The following is a 14,636-nucleotide window of genomic DNA, read 5'->3' on the forward strand; positions in this document are numbered from 1 at the left end:
GGGTTTCTCCTGGCTGGTGGATGGCCTGGTGCGGTGGTGGCTGTGAACAGCTCCATAGGCTGTGTCCTACCTCTTTGTGCCACCTGGGAGCCCTGCATAAAGAAACCTTTAAAAAAAATCCCGACAATTCCGTAAATCCATGACATTAAGATGAAAAGTAACACGAGCGAACACGCGATGAAGACGTTGAAGAGACCGCGGCGAGGAAACGCGGGAACCTGCTTAAATTCGGATTTGGAGACATAACCCGGAAGGAGGGCGCAAACGAACACCCAGAGAAACAACGAAGTCGGCATGGCCCGGGGTTCCCTCCCACCGACCCCAGCAGGGTCCGCGCGGGGAGCCCCAGCAGGCCGGGGTGCCCCTCCAGGCGGGGGGGCCATGGGGGGGGGTTCCACCTCACGCTTCAGTCACCGGCAGCCGCCAATAAGAAGTGCTCCCGCCGCCACCGGCCAATGAGAGGCTGCGCCCGCCCAAGACGCTCCCTCTCGGCCAATGAGCGCTCCCTCAGCGGCCCCGCCCTCACCGCCTTCCGCCTATAAAGGCGACCCCGGCCCGCGCGAGCGCCCCGCGGCGCGGGTGAAGCGCCCGTTTCCCCTCAGCGGACGAGGCGCGGGTGCGGGTTTCGCGCGGGCTGTTGTTCGGCCGCGGGCGCCCGCGCGCTGGTTTCAAAGTTTGTAAGTTTATTAAATTCCGTTTCACGCAGAATCACCAGGTCGCCAGGACGTCACAGAACCTGAGGTGCGGCCGCGCCCCGGGGCCCGCGCTGACCCCCCCCGCACCCCCCCGGGCCGCGCTGACCCCCCGCACCCCACCCCGGGGCCCGCGCTGACCCCCGCACCCCCCCCGGGGCCCGCGCTGACCCCCGCACCCCCCCCCCGGCCCGCGCTGACCCCCCGCACCCCCCCCCCCGGGGCCGCGCTGACCCCCCGCACCTCCCCCCCGGCCCGCGCTGACCCCCCCGGCCCCCCCCCCGGGCCCGCGCTGACCCCCGCACGATGCCCCCACCCGCGCCCCCCGCGCCCCGCGCCCCTGGGGCCCGCGCTGACGCGACCCCCTCCCCGGACCCGCGTTGACCTGATCCCCGGGACCCTCCCCCACCCCCACCCCCGACCCGGGGCCACCGGCGCGCCCCTCTGCCTCGGGCCCGCGCCCCTGGCCGCGCCCCGATGTGCGTGAATAAGAATTACCTGAAGAAACCCTCGAGCAAACCCGCCGCTAGAGCAGGTCCCGCCCCCGCGCTCGGCCCGGCGGGGGGCCCCCCCCCCGCGACCTCGGCCCAGCACCCCCCCCCACCTCGGCCCAGCCACCCCCACCTCGGCCCAGCCACCCCCCCCGACCTCGGCCCAGCCCCCCCACCGCGACCTCGGCCCGCCGCCGCCCCGAGGGAGCCCGCGCGGGGGACAGGGGGAGCCGGCGCGCCCCGCGGGTGCAGACCGCGGCGCCCGCCGCCCCACCCCGCCCTCCCCGGGAGCGCCGCCCGCGCCCCCTCCCCCCCCCCCCCCCCCCCCCGCAGGCGAGCCGGGCGCCGATTGGCCGCGCGGGGCACGCCGGGGCGGGCGGGGGGGCGGGGCGCGGCGCCGGAAGCGGCGGGGACGACGGACGTCGCGTCGCGCGCCGGGCCTGGAGCCGCCGCCGCACTGAGCGCCCCGCCATGGCCGAGAGCGACTGGGACACGGTGACGGTGCTGCGCAAGAAGGGCCCCACGGCCGCGCAGGCCAAGTCCAAGCAGGTGGGCCCGCGCGGGGCCGGGCGGGGGCCGGGGCGGGGGGCCGGGGCGGGGGGGTGGGGGGGGGCGGGGCCGGGGCGGGGGGGGGGGCGCGGGGGCGGGACGGGGGGGGGGGGGGGGCGGGGGCCGGGGCGGGGCGGGGGCGCGGGCCGGGGCGCGCGCGGGGCTGGGGCCCGTGCCGGGCGGGGCCGGGGGGAGCCGGGGCCGGGGGGTGGGGGGCGCGGGGCCGGGGTTGGGGTGGTCTCGGGGCCGGGGCTGGGGCCGCAGCTGGGGGGGGACGCTGGCCCGGAGGGGTTGGGGCGTGGGGCGGGGTTGGGGCCGACCGCGGGACCGGGGCTGGGGCTGGGTGGGGGCACGGCAGGGGCTGGGGTGAGGGCCTGGCGGGCATGGGGCTCGGCCAGGGGGCAAGGGGTTGGGGCGGGGAGCACGGCCTGGGCGGGAGCGGGGTCTGGGGCAGGGTGGGGTGCGGGAGCAGGGCCCGGGAGCAGGGGGGACAGCTGCTGGCAGGGCACCGGGAGAGGCTGGCCGGGGCCAGGGCGAGGGGCAGCACTAGGGGCTCCAGGCCCCAGGCTGAGGAGAACGGTCGGGTAGGTGGGGGTGCAGGGACTTGAGCATCGGGCCAGGAGGGTCAGCAGGCGAGGGTGGCTGGGGGCCCCGGGGGAGGTGTCATGGCCAGGCCAAGGGCCCCGTGGGGCGGGTGTGGCGTTGGGCGGGGCCTGGGCGCAGCCTGGACAAGGTCCAGGGGCAGTAGATGAAGAGGACGCCAGGAGAGGGTGGGCAGGGATGGGCCTGCGGGGGCAGGGGCAGCTGGGCAGGACGGGGGGCCAGGACGGGGTCCACAGGGACCGGGACCAGGGGTCTGCCTGGCCTCCAGCGCCTGACTGCCCCGGAGCCCGCGGAGGGCAGTGGTGGCTGCGGGGCAGCCCAGTTGAGGCCCTGGAGATGCCTGAGGCGCCTTCGGCTCCTCCTGGCCAGCGTGGGCGGGGCTGCGGGAGAGGGACTCCGCGTGCGGCGGGGCCAGCCGGGGCCTGACGTGAGGGACGGGCCCTTCAGGGTCTGCCCGGCCTGGGCTGGGGTGAGCTGCCGGGACCCCCGGCCCTGGGGCCCTGGGGCCCTGCCCCGGGCCCGTCCTGCAGGGCAGACCTGCCCCTGCTTTCCTCCTGCTGGCTGCGCGCTCGGTGTGGGAGAGCCCCTGGCAGAACCTCTGGCCGCGGCTGCCCGCTCCTCAGCCCCTCCTCCGGAGCGTGGACGGGCCAGCGTGGCGCTGCGCCCGCCTGGAAGGGGCCGTTGAGCGGCGGGGGGTGCAGGCTGCGTGCCCGATGCCCGGAGGAAGGCCGGGCCACCCCGCCAGGCCCCTTCTGCTCCCACGCTGGCTTCCAGGAGGCGCCAGCGTGTGCCTGTCGGTGGCGAGGCGCGTCCCTGCCGGCGGCCTCCTGCGGCCTGGCCGAGGCTGGCTTCCTGGGTTTCGCCCGGCGAGTGCGGGTCTCACGCCTCGCTCGTGGGTGGGCCCCTGGGGTGGGGGCTCGAGCCTGCTGCTGACCGCAGCCCCGGCCGGTGTGCGCCTGGCGCTGCCGCGGCCTGGTGTTGCCTTTTTCAAGATTTATTCACTTGTGCGCGCAAGAGCCGGGGCGCAGACCAGAGGTGGGGGTGAGGGGGCTTCTCAGACGGTGGGAAGCAGAGCAGGTGGCTTCACAGAGACGCTTTGCTGAGGGGGGCAGCGGGGAGAAAGGAGGCGTCTGCTGCGCCCCGGGGGCCACTCCCCTGCAGCCCGCGCCGTAAAGCAGGGACTCGCGCCCCCGCGCCCCCAGGGAGGCCCGTCTGCGCCAAAAATCACCTTCTGGCTTTCAGGCCATTTTAGCGGCTCAGAGACGAGGAGAAGACGTGGAAACGTCCAAGAAATGTAGGTACCCGCGCAGCCACCCTCGGGAGTCTGCGCTCGGGGCCCCCGGAGACGGGGGTGGGGCCCTGGGAGCCAGGGCCAGGCCGGGCCGGGGCGGACGACAGGGGGCCAGGGGTCCCCCCCCAGCGCCGTGCTCTCGCCCCCTGCCCCAGGGGCCGCCGGCCAGAACAAGCAGCACTCCATCACCAAGAACACGGCCAAGCTGGACCGCGAGACCGAGGAGCTGCACCACGACCGGGTCACCCTGGAGGTGGGCAAGGTCATCCAGCAGGGCCGGCAGAGCAAGGGACTGACGCAGAAGGACCTGGCGACGGTGAGCGCCGGCCTCGGGCGGGCCTGGCCGGGGGGCTCCCCGGGGGGGGGGGGGCCGGTGGCCGGCGCGGGTGCGAAGCGCGTCTTTGTTTCAGAAAATCAACGAGAAGCCGCAGGTGATCGCGGACTACGAGAGCGGGCGCGCCATCCCCAACAACCAGGTCCTGGGCAAGATCGAGAGGGCCATCGGTGAGTGCCCCGGGCCTGCAGGCCTGCTGCGGGGGGCGGGCGGGGCGGGGCTTCCCGAGCCTCGGAGGCCCCGCGTGAGGCACTGCGCCGCCGCCTCTCCGGGTCTCCGCCGCCTGCAGAGGGGCCTCCCCCCGCTGGCCACGCGGGCCCGTCCCCCTCGAGGGGGCCGAGGGCGGGTGCTCGCTTCTGAAACCAGGTGCGGAGGCGGCGTCCTGCTGGGAGCCGGCAGGGGCTGGACGCGGGGGCGCCCTGGCAGCGTGGCCGCGGGTCAGCGGGCCGTGGTCTTGCAGGCCTGAAGCTCCGGGGGAAGGACATTGGGAAGCCGATCGAGAAGGGGCCGAGGGCGAAATGAACACAAAGCCTCGAAATCAGTGCGTTCCGGCTGATCTCGCCCGGCTGGCTCCCCCTGGCCGCCCGCGCCAGCCTGGGTTCTTGTGGCCCCGCGGAACGTAGGGCGGAAGCCCCGCCTGGGGACCCCTCACCCGCACCCCTCGTCGAGCCAAGACTAAACCTTGCAAAGCGTTTGCTTCTCGTGGTTCTTTCTCCTTCCCTCCTCCCTCTGCCCCGCGAGGGCCCAGAGGGCCCTCACTTTGCGCGCTCTGCCCCATGAGGGGGGCTCTGGGGGCTCGCCTCGCTGGGCGGGATGGTAGGGGCCTGGCGAGGCTGAGCAGAGGGAGCCGGTCGGCCCGAGTGTCTTCCCCACCCGTGTGTCTGTGGCCAGCCTCCCGCCGCGCCCCTGCCTCCTCTCCTGCAGGACGCGGGAGGCGCAGTGGCCACTGGTCTGCGCACACGGTACCTGGTCGCACCCTTCACCACCCACGGGGCCATGCCCTGCGAAGGGCGGTGCCCAGAACCGGATCTCCCTGGGGCAGGAGACCTGACCACCTTCTAACACCAGGGGGGCGTGTGGGCACCAGGAACTCCTGGGGGGGGGTCACTTCCACCTGTTCACCGTCTGAGGCAGGGGCTCCAGCTTCCTTCCCAGGACCTGTGCGGGGCTGTATAGGGCCCCTGAGTAACCTCTGCTGAGGCCCCTTGTTCTGGGGGTCCCCCAGACCCATGCTGGGTGCAGTGGACACGGGGTGTGCTCAGGGCGGTGGGGAGCAGGACCTCTGAGCGCATCAGGGGCCCGCAGGCCTAGAAGCCTTTGCCCTCCCGGGGTCTGCGTGCAGCCGGGGTGGGCTGCAGAGGTGGCGGGGGAGGGGCCGAGTGTTGGGGCCCTGCTGTGGGAGGGGCCCTGGGCAGGAACCCCACGGGTCCCCTTGAAGGCAGAGTGGGATGCCGGGACTGCGGCTGCGAGCAGGGGCTTTATTACGGGGTGAGAGTACGCTGGCAGGCGCGTGCAGCCTGGGGGAAGGCAGGCTTCTCCCCCGAGGTCCACCGGGGATCGGGTCTCTCCAACCCGTCTACTGGCTGTCGGGGACCGATGCAGCGAGGGTGACCTGGTCCTGCGGGGAAAGAGCGGCTCTGGCGGCCGATGGGGCACCCCTGCCCTCCTGGGCCCTGCAGGCCTCACCCTGCCACCGCCCAGCCCCCGCGGGACTCGTACCGCCTGGAAGAGGACGTTGTCGAAGCCAGGGGCCGCAAGCGCCTCCGCCTGGAGCGGGCAGCTGCCCTTCCCCGGCAGCCAGCGCCGCACCCCGAGGCCAAGCAGCACCAGAAGCGCGAGGAGGAGGGCGCCTCCGACCACGGCTGCCACTGAAGTGGCCTCTGCCCTGTTCCCTGTGGGCGGGATGTGTGAGCCCGGACAGAGGCCTCCCTGTCGGCCCACGCCCAGGCCGGGAGCAGCCGGCGGACAGGCACAGGCTGGGGAGCCCTGGGGTGCCGGCTCCTCCACAGACACGTGGGGCCCCGGCTAGGCCCTCTGGTCGCTCTCGGGGAAGGCTGGCCAAGGGCTCTGCCTGACCAGGTACCTCCTGCCCGCCACCCACGCTGGGGGGCGTTTCACGCAGCAGGACGGAGCCGCCCAGCCAGGAGGAGGGCCGGTGCTGGCGTGCCGGTCCCCGGGGCAGGACTTACCCCGGTGGGGCGCAGGAAGCTGGCAAGGCTGCCCAGCCAGGTACTCCACGTCGTCCAGGGCGATGGGCCCCAGGGCCGGCTGGCCACCTAGAGTGGCTTCAAACACGATCTGCCCAGAAGGGAGAAGCGGCCGCTGCAGCCGAGGCCAGGGGGAGGGCTGCGCCCCCGGGCCCCGCTCCGGCCTCACCTGGAACTCCTCGGGGCTGGCCACGTCCACCTGACCTTCCAGCCACAGGTGCCGCAGGCGCCCGCCGGCGCCCCACACGGTCAGCTGGCCCCGCGCGCTGAGCAGGAGCACCTTCAGCTCGCCCTTGTCTGAGAGCAGCCCTGGTCAGGCCCGCCCGGCCCTGCCCCCCGCCGCCGGGGCCGCCGCCCAGCCGACTTACAGAAGTGCTCGGGGAAGCCCATGAGGTACCAGAAGCGGAGACAGGAGGCCGCGGTGGCTGGCAGAGGTGGGCTGCGCAGCCAGGCCGCCCGCGCCCCGGGGCCCAGCACACCGGTTTGGAAGAGGACGAAGTGGCCTGGGGACCACAGTGGGCAGCTGGCTGGGTGGGCCGGCCTCCGACCTGTGGCCTGCGGCCCGTGGGGAGCCACGCTGGCCTGGCCTGGGCTGGTTGTGGGGAGCGGGGTAGGCCCTGCCCCACGCAGACCCACCTGCCTCCGTGCCCAGGGTGTGATCCACCGCGGGCTGTGGGTAGCGGGAGGGTGCATCTCCGCTGCTCCAGTCCCAGCTGTAGCCGCCCAGGCCGGGCCAGGGCAGGTGGCTCCAGCCACAGAGGCCCGCCTCGAAGTCACAGGAGGCTGCGAGAGACCCGGCGATGAACTTTGTCCCCCCCGCGGTACCCCACTGCCAGGCACGGCCCGGCCAGGCGTCTTGGGGGTGGCACCACCCCTGACCAGAGGCAGGTCACAGGGCCAGCCCTGCAGCTCCCACCTGGCCGAGGGCAGGGCCCCTCCTGCAGAAGCAGGTCGTCCAGCGCCATGTAGGAGTGGTCCACGCCGGCGGCCACGGCCTCGAACACCACCTGGGCGGGCACAGGCAGGGGAGCCTCGAGCACGGTCTGGGGAACCCTAGGGGTGGGCGCCTCCACTCACCCTCCAGGCCTGCTCAGCTTGCACGTCCACGCTGCCCAGGCGCCAGGTGAGCCCCCCCTGGGCGCTGATGCTCAGCACCTGACGCCGCTCGGTCTCCTCCACGTGTACCTGCAGGGTGCCTGCACCCCAGGGTGGTCAGCTGCTTGGGGAGAAGGTTCCCCAGGGACCCGCGGGGGCAGGAGGCTGGGGACTCGAGAGGCCTTGGCCCCTCACCTGGGTTAGGGAAGCTTAGGTGGTACCAGAAGGTCAAGCAGGAGGGCTGGGTCAGGGGCCGGTGCTCCCCTGAGGTCAGAGAGGCCACGTGGCCACGGGGGAGGGTCTGCGGGCTCAAGTCCACCACCATGTAGTGTCCTGCGGGGCGCAGCGTCAGCCTGCTGGCCCCACCCTTCGCCGCTCCCCGCCGGCCTCCGCCAGGCCCCGCCCCTCGCCCCAGGTCTGCACCCTGAGCGGTCTGGGTGGTGTGGTCAGCTCGAGGGCCCCAGGAGGCCTGGCCTGTGGCGTTGTTCTGGCGTCTCCAGAGCCCCTGGGCCCCCGTGGAGAAGCCGCAGGTCGAGTCCTCAAAGGAGCACTGCTTGGGGGCCCAGCAAGGTCCTGGGCGCACAGCCACGTCGTCCAGCGCCATGGTGCCGTGGTAGCCGTCGCGGAGGCCCTCGAACAGCAGCTAGGGGCAGAGGGCGTCATGCAGGGGCCTGGTGCCCCACCCTGGCCCGCCCCACCGCCGTGGGCGCCCGCCTCACTTGGTACATGGCGGCCTCTTCCGGCCGGTGGTGGAGAGTGACCCAGGCCTGGTGCCAGCGGTTGCCCTGGGTGCCTGACCTCGCCCACAGCAGCTCGTCGGCCTCCCTGCCCCGCCTCATGGCCAGGCGCAGCGTCCCTGGAGGAGGGCCAGCTTGCAGTGGGCTCACCCCAATCCCGGGTTCCCCAGCCCAGCCAGAGCCCTGCGCCCGCTTGCCCTGAGCTGCTCACCAGTTTGGGGGCCGTGGAGGTGGTACCAGAAAGACAGGCACTGCTGTGCGGCTGCCGGCGCCTGTGGCTGGGTGAGCAGCTGGGCGCCTGGGCCCGGGCCAGGGGTGCCGTGGGGTCCAGGAGGACGAAGTAGCCTGCGGGGCGGGCAGAGCTGCAGACCAGGCCCTGGGCCCAGCGGGTGGGCAGGGCGCCTGCCCGGGCCTACCTTGGCCGGTGGTGTGGTCGTAGTCGGGGCCGTGGCTCGCCACCCGGCGCCAGTGGGCATCTGAGAGGTGGCCCGCGTGCCAGCCGCACAAGTCACGCTCAAAGTTACAGGAGACCTCTGGGGGCAGTGGGGGTCAGCACCCTGCAGCTGGCACCCCGTCTGCCGCGGGGGCACCCAGGGGCCCCTCTGGGGGGCAGGAAAGGGCAGGCAGGACCTGTGTCTTTGTCGGCGGCGGCCGTGGGGCTGCAGTCCCTCATGGTCACTGTGTCCACCCTGGCGCCCTCCTGGCCAGGGCCATCTAGGTCCACCAGGCCCACGAACTCCAGCTGGGGTCGAGGGGGGAGCCGTTCGCTGGAGACCGGGACAGTGTGCCCGCCCTGCCCCCGCCCGGGGCCTCACCCTGAAGGGCCGGCGGCGCGCCCCGAGGAGGACAGTGTCCGTCTTCCAGCCCAGGGGGCCGCTGTCCCGGGCCTGCCACAGCAGCTCTCGGCGGCCGCCCTCCTCCACCAGCAGCGCCAGGAAGCCTGGCGAGGTCGAACTGTGGGTGGGGGTCTGGCCCCCAGCCTCCCGGGGACCAGCCCGCGCAGGGCCAGAGCCGAGGGCAGCGGTACCTCGGGGGCGGCTGTGGAAGTGGTAGGCCAGGCGGATCTCGCAGTTGGGGCCCGAGGGGCCCAGGGCGGGAGTGAGGACCCGCGCCTCAGCGGCCAGCTGCCCCCAGGCCCGCTGCACGGACAGGACGTGCCCTGCGGGGGAGCAGGGCCTCAGGGTTTCCCTCCAGGGAGCCGCGGGCCAGAGACCCTCCGCGTGGGGAGCAGCAGGACCCCCGAGGCCCCGTGGGCGCGGGCCTCACCAGCCGCAGCCCCGCTGGCCTCCGCGCCTGGGCCTCCAAGCTCCTGGGCCGGGCCACGGGCCCACTGCAGCCGCCCCACACTGGCGTCCTCCCAGCCCCCGGCCGCGGGGGACTCGAAGTCCGTGGAGCCTGCAGAGAGCCGCCAGGATGCGCCGATGCGCCGCCCCGCCCGGCCCCGGCCCCGGCCCCGGCCCCGGCCCCGGCCCCGGCCCCGCCTCGCGCCCCGCCTGGCTCCGCCCCCCACCTGGCCCCCGCCAAGCCCCGCCCACCGTCCAAGCCCCGCCCCAGCGCGGCTAAGCCCCGCCCCAGCCCGGCCACGCCCCGTCCCAGCCAGGCCCCGCCCCCGGCCACACCCCGCCCCCGGCCACACCCCGCCCCGCCCCCGCCGGCGGCCGCGGCCTCACCGCAGGCGCGCTCGTCCTCGCCCCGGGCGCACTGCTGCTGGAAGTCGCACAGCTGCTCCGGGGGACGCACAGGTCCCCGCAGGCCAGGTGTCCGGGCTCGCAGGGGCTGGCCGGGGGCGTCGGGGCCCTCGAGGGGAGCCAAGGGCCCGGCCGCGCGCCGGCCGCCGGCCGGCAGTGCTCCGACAGGATGAGGTCGTCCAGGCCCACGACGCCCCCGGGGCCCGTGTGCCCGGCCAGGAGGAGCTGCGGGCGGCGGGGGCTCAGCGGGCGCCCGCGCCCCTGGCGTCCGGGCCGCGCCCGAGCCTCTCCCCTCTCCCGCCTGCCGGCTGGGCGCTGCCCCCGCCCAGCGCAGGGAGGGCCCGTCCCCCTGGCCGCGGCCCCGCGTGGACCCGCAGCCCCGCCGTCCCGTCGGAGGGCCCCCCGCCCCGCCCGCCCCCGCCCCCCGCGGCCTCACTCGGAAGGGGCGCGTGCTCTGGACGTCAACCCGGTCTCGGACCCAGGCGGCGCCCAGCTCCCCGCGGCGCTGGCGCAGCAGGACGGGGTCCGGGGGCGCGCCGGGCCCGCGCGTCTGCAGGAGGAGCTGCAGGCGGCCGGCCGCGGAGCCGTGCAGGTAGTGGTAGAAGGTGAGCTGCGGGGGGCCGAGGGTCAGGGCGGCGCCGGCTCGGCGACCCGCAGCCCCGCGCCGCCCACCTCACCGAGCAGTTGTGCGGGTCGGAGGCTTGGAACTCGGGGCTGGAGAGCACGGCGGGGGCGCCGGGCCCCGCTCGGGACACCAGGAAGGCGCCTGCGGAGACAGCGACGGGCTGGCGGGGCCGCGGGTGGGGCGCAGGGGGCGCGGGGGGGCGCGGGGGGGGCGCGGGGGGGCGCGGGGGCGCGGGGGGCGCGGGGAGCCCGGGGGACGCGAGGCGCGGGGGCGCAGGGGGCGCGGGGGATGCGGGGGGCGCGGGGGCGCGGGCCCTCACCCTGCGCGCTGTTGCGGCTGTGGTCGCGGCGCGGCCAGGCCGGGAGCGGCGGGGCCCCCGCGCTGCGGTTCCGAGTCCAGCCCTCCGAGTGGTTCCACAGGCCGGGGCCCGTCTCGAAGTCGGCGGCCGCGTGGTGTCCTGGGGGCCGCGGGCTCAGGCGGGCTCAGGCGGGCGCCCCCCCGCCCCCGCGCCCCCCGCGCCCCCCGCGCCCCCCGCGCCCGGCCCCGCGCTCACGGCAGGCGGCGGCGCCCTCGTCCGAGCCGTCCCCGCAGTCGTCCTCCCCGTCGCACAGCTGGCGCGGCGCGGCGCAGGCCCGGTTCCCGCAGTGCAGGTGCCCGGGCGGGCATTGGGCCTGGGGCGCTGGGGGCGGGGGAGCCTCTGAGCCGCCGGGATTGGGAGCCGGAGCCGGAGCCGGAGCCGCCCCGCCCGCCCCCCGCCCGCCCCCGCCCCGCCCCGCCCGCCGGCCCACCGGGCAGCCCGCAGCTCCGGAAGGCCAGGTCGTCCACGGCCACGGCGCCCCTGTGGGTGGCGTTGCGGGTGGCGGAGAAGGTCACCTGCGGAGAGCGGCGGCCTGAGGGCCTGAGGGGGCCTCGCGCCGCCGCCTGCCCCGCCGCCGGCCCCGCCGCCCGCTCACGTGGAAGCTGCCCCGGATGCGGCCTGTGGCCACCACCAGCTCCCGCCAGCCTGGCCCCCAGGGCCCGGGGCTCTGCCACAGGGTCAGCGTCTCGGCGCCGTGGGTCAGCTCCAAGCGCAGCTCGGCCACATCTGCGGGGCGGGCAGCTCAGGCCTGCGGCTTGCCGGCCCCACCTTTGGGGGCCTCTCCCCGGCCACCCCTGCCGGGAGGCCCGCACACCTCTGGAGGTCACGTGGTACCAGAGCCGCAGCTCGCAGCCGGGGGCCGCCTGGTGCAGGACAGGCGAGCGCAGGGCTGCCCTGGACGCCTCCTTTCCCCGGTGGGTGCCGACTGCCATGTACCAGCCTGAGGCGGGGCGTGAGGTCAGGGGTGGCAGGAGAGCCGGGAGGGGCTGGCACAGGAACTGACCAGGGGCCTCACCCAGGTCGGTGCCCAGCGTGTGGTCCGCGTGTGGCCCCGGGCCCTCCGGCGCGGCTCCTGCCCGGTCACGGAGCCAGCTGTAGCCCGAGGTGCTGACATCCCGCCAGCCGCAGGCGTCCGACTCAAAGTCACAGGAGAAGGGGGTGCCCAGGGCGGCTGGGACCCCATGGTAACCTGAGCAGGTGGGTGGTCAGCGGGTGGCCGTGGAGGGTCAGGCCTGCCCACCCTCCGCCTGCCCAGGCTCACCGCACTGGGCCTCATCCGAGCAGCCCCAGCAGTCACACACGAAGTTGCACACGGCCTCCGGGGGGGCCTGACAGTGGTCGGGGACACGGGCCCAGCTCGGGCACCCTGCTGCCAGCAGAGACGCCAGGTATCACTGTGGCCCAAGACCTGGACTCCCCAGGGCCCCCTGGCACTGGCCCGCCACCCCTGCCTCCAGAGCTGGGCTGGGCACTCACCCAGGAGCAGGGCCAGGGCCGGCAGGAGGGGGCCGGGTAGACGCATGGTTGGGCTGAGGGCGCAGCGGCCTGTCCTCGGTGTGGTGGCCCCACAGCGTCTGCTCAGGCCGAGTGGGGTGCAGACCTTCTGTACCCACGGCCCCAGGCAGCCCCACCCCGAGCTGACGGGGAGGGAAATCTGGTCGTAAACGCACCCAGTTGAGGGGCCCCGGCCTGGCCGGCTCCCCCTGCCCCCTCCCCGGATCGAAGGTCGGGGTGGCTGTTGTTTGGCTGGGGCGGGGGGAGGCACAAGGCAGGGGCAGCCAGTGAGGGAGGCTCTGCCCCGTGGCTGGAGCAGGGACTGGGGTGTGTGACCCACCCTGCTCCCGGCTCCCTGCCTGGGGTGCCCTGGCACCCTGGGGCACTGTGTGGGAGGGTCCCCGTTCTCTCCTTGGTTGGAAAGAAGCAGATGGTGCGCTCTCTGCAGGGCTGGCCGGGCTCTGCCTGTGCAGCACCACGGTGTGGTCTCAGGGACCTGGCCCTGGGCTGGGCCCCAGCCTGCTCCCCCTGGGACACACCTGCAGGTGACCCGAGGACCGCGCGCGAGCACGGGGCACCAGCGAGGGCAGATGTGCTGGGGAGGTGGGTGCCGGCCCCACCCGGCCCTGCACAGGGAGGTCTGGGACAGGGGCGCCAGTCCAGGTCCCAGCCCTGACCTGACTGCTCACTGCGGGTGAGGGCCGGGGCTGCCTCACATGTGGCCTTGGGGACACGGACATTCTGCTGGCCAGGACAAGGGTCACTGGGCCCTGAGCAAGGGGCCCCGAGCCTCCCCCCGACGTCCTTGGGGATGGCAGCCACGTGGAGGGGCCACCAGGCTGTAAAAGGGCACAGCCGTCCCGTGACCAAAGCCCCGAGTGCGCGCCACACCCCGGGCTGCCGCCCACGCCCGCCCCGCCGGGTGAAGTCAAGGAACACAGCAGCCGCGGCGGGGGACAGCGCTTTAATTCCTGGGGGCGAGGTAGAGCGGGCACTGGGCGTCCATGTCCAGGGGGCTGGGGCGGGCAGCGGCTGGCGGTGGAGCCCCGCGCGGTCTCAGTAGCCGTCGTCCGCCCAAGTGACCTCGTAGTCGGGGTACTTGGCTTTGATCTTCTCGGTGGAGACCGCGTGCTGGGCGCGTCCGTAGCCCTGGGGGGAGACGGCGGTGCGTGCGGGCGCGTCCGGGAGAGCCGGGCCGAGCGCCCACGGGGCGGGGACGGCGGGCCTGGCTGAGGGCGGGCGGCTCTCACCATGGAGTAGCCGTACACGTGGATCCTCCGGTCCTGGCTCTGGTGGGAGATGCGCCCCCCGCCCAGGCACTCGCAGCCGAAGCCCTGCCTCTGCAGCTCGCCGGAGACCTTGTCGTAGATGTCCGCTGGGGGGACGGGGCTCAGCGGGGCCTGGCCAGCGGGGGGGTCTGAACCCCGCCAGGCCCGGCGGGCGGGAAGGGAGGGGTGCGCACTGCCCAGACGGGGGGGGGCGGAGAGGCAGCCCCTTGCCCTCCGGGTCCCCCTCTCCTCTCGGCCCGCCCGGGGTCAGACTCCCCGGGACAAGAGCGCACTGTCCCCCGACGGGCGCGGCGGCCCCGCCCCTCCCCGCCTCCACTGGTGGGAGGCCCCGCCCCGCCCCGCCTCCAGCGCTGGGAGGCCCCGCCCCCATTGGTGGGAGGCCCCGCCCCGCCTCCAGCGCTGGGAGGCCCCGCCCCTGTGCTCCAGGCCCCGCCCCAGCCGCGGTTGGCCCCGCCCTCACCGTGGTACTCGGCCCACTTGTAGCCGCGCACAATTTCCTTGTTCTCCGCGGCCGGGGCCCCGGAGGGCGGCGCCGCGTGGACTCGAATCAGCACGTACTTGAAGACGCCGTCGGGGTCGATGTCCACATCGGGGATCTGGGCGAGGTCGGCCGCCGCCATGTTCCCCGGAGCGCGCCCGCTCCGCCGCTCTGCGGCCACTGCGCGCGGCCCGGGCTGCGCCGAGAGCGGGAGGCGGGCCGCGAGGGCGCCTGGCCAATCCCGCGGGGCCGTGCTGCCGGGGCGCGGCGCCCCAGCCAATCGTGCCGCCGGCCCGCGGCGCGGCCTGGCCAATCGCAACCCAGCTCCTTGCAGCGGGGGCCGCGCGGGCCGCACTTAAAGGGGAAGGAGCCGGCGCGGGCGGTCCCGTCCGGGCGGGCAGGCGGGCCCCGGCCGCGCTCCCCCCGAGCCCCGCGCGCCCCAATGAGGCAGCAGCGACCACGTTCCAGAGCGACTTTACTGGCTTCGCGCGCGCCCGCCGCCGCGGGAGCCCGGGCCCGGGGTGGCCCTCGGGGCGGGGAGGCCGGCGGGCGCGCCGGGGCGACGGCGGCTCGACTCGCGCGGCCGAGCGCGGGGGGCGCCCCTCCCGGCCGTGCCTTCCGCGCCGCGCTTCCGGCGGGGCTCCCCCTCGGGTCCGCCCTCGGCCGCGGGGGGCCCCTGGACGGCCTCCGGCCCCGCGCCCCGCC

General features: G+C 75.5%; 3 protein-coding genes across 4 annotated transcripts; 1 reads left to right on the plus strand and 2 right to left on the minus strand.

The window, feature by feature from the left end:
• Nucleotides 1–1,600: 1,600 nt before the first annotated feature.
• EDF1 (endothelial differentiation related factor 1) lies at nt 1,601–4,677 on the plus strand. The gene is made up of 5 exons (XM_037492601.2): nt 1,601–1,732; nt 3,578–3,629; nt 3,782–3,942; nt 4,037–4,130; nt 4,421–4,677. Exons 1-5 carry the CDS (start codon nt 1,655–1,657, stop codon nt 4,480–4,482), a joined length of 447 nt encoding a protein of 148 aa, XP_037348498.1. The 5' UTR covers nt 1,601–1,654; the 3' UTR covers nt 4,483–4,677.
• A 747-nt stretch (nt 4,678–5,424) lies between these two features.
• On the minus strand, nt 5,425–12,192 carry MAMDC4 (MAM domain containing 4). Its single transcript, XM_037495418.2, is given in 28 exon segments — nt 5,425–5,578; nt 5,680–5,852; nt 6,150–6,258; nt 6,337–6,464; nt 6,536–6,670; nt 6,804–6,950; nt 7,084–7,174; nt 7,245–7,363; nt 7,458–7,595; nt 7,686–7,905; nt 7,982–8,118; nt 8,211–8,306; nt 8,309–8,344; nt 8,416–8,532; nt 9,027–9,158; nt 9,266–9,394; nt 9,670–9,735; nt 9,738–9,912; nt 10,124–10,297; nt 10,365–10,453; nt 10,632–10,769; nt 10,866–10,991; nt 11,101–11,185; nt 11,266–11,396; nt 11,485–11,610; nt 11,686–11,859; nt 11,932–12,063; nt 12,147–12,192. Coding segments are annotated over 28 exon segments (3,411 nt in total). The 3' UTR covers nt 5,425–5,536.
• Nucleotides 12,193–13,077: 885 nt separating this feature from the next.
• PHPT1 (phosphohistidine phosphatase 1) lies at nt 13,078–14,121 on the minus strand. Of its 2 annotated transcripts, XM_037492563.2 has the most exons (3): nt 13,914–14,121; nt 13,415–13,539; nt 13,186–13,313 (listed from the first exon to the last, which is right to left on the minus strand). In XM_037492563.2, exons 1-3 carry the CDS (start codon nt 14,071–14,073, stop codon nt 13,221–13,223), a joined length of 378 nt encoding a protein of 125 aa, XP_037348460.1. In that variant the 5' UTR covers nt 14,074–14,121; the 3' UTR covers nt 13,186–13,220. The 2 variants fall into 2 exon arrangements, with proteins under 2 accessions (XP_037348461.1, XP_037348460.1); XM_037492564.2 differs by lacking the exon at nt 13,415–13,539 and having other exon boundaries at nt 13,078–13,313.
• Nucleotides 14,122–14,636: the final 515 nt, after the last annotated feature.

This window comes from Talpa occidentalis, unplaced genomic scaffold, assembly GCF_014898055.3.
Source record: "Talpa occidentalis isolate TD23 unplaced genomic scaffold, MPIMG_talOcc4v2.1 talOcc4.7, whole genome shotgun sequence".
NCBI lineage: Eukaryota > Metazoa > Chordata > Mammalia > Eulipotyphla > Talpidae > Talpa > Talpa occidentalis.

Coding starts and splice junctions, on each gene's coding strand:
- EDF1 (XM_037492601.2), top strand. CDS start 1,655: ATGGCCGAGAGCGACTGGGACACGGTGACGGTGCTGCGCAAGAAGGGC. Junction 1,733..3,577: donor CGCAGGCCAAGTCCAAGCAG/GTGGGCCCGCGC, acceptor TCTGGCTTTCAG/GCCATTTTAGCGGCTCAGAG. Junction 3,943..4,036: donor CGCAGAAGGACCTGGCGACG/GTGAGCGCCGGC, acceptor TCTTTGTTTCAG/AAAATCAACGAGAAGCCGCA.
- PHPT1 (XM_037492563.2), bottom strand. CDS start 14,073: ATGGCGGCGGCCGACCTCGCCCAGATCCCCGATGTGGACATCGACCCC. Junction 13,540..13,913: donor CAAGTGGGCCGAGTACCACG/GTGAGGGCGGGG, acceptor CCGTCCCCCCAG/CGGACATCTACGACAAGGTC. Junction 13,314..13,414: donor ACGTGTACGGCTACTCCATG/GTGAGAGCCGCC, acceptor GTCTCCCCCCAG/GGCTACGGACGCGCCCAGCA.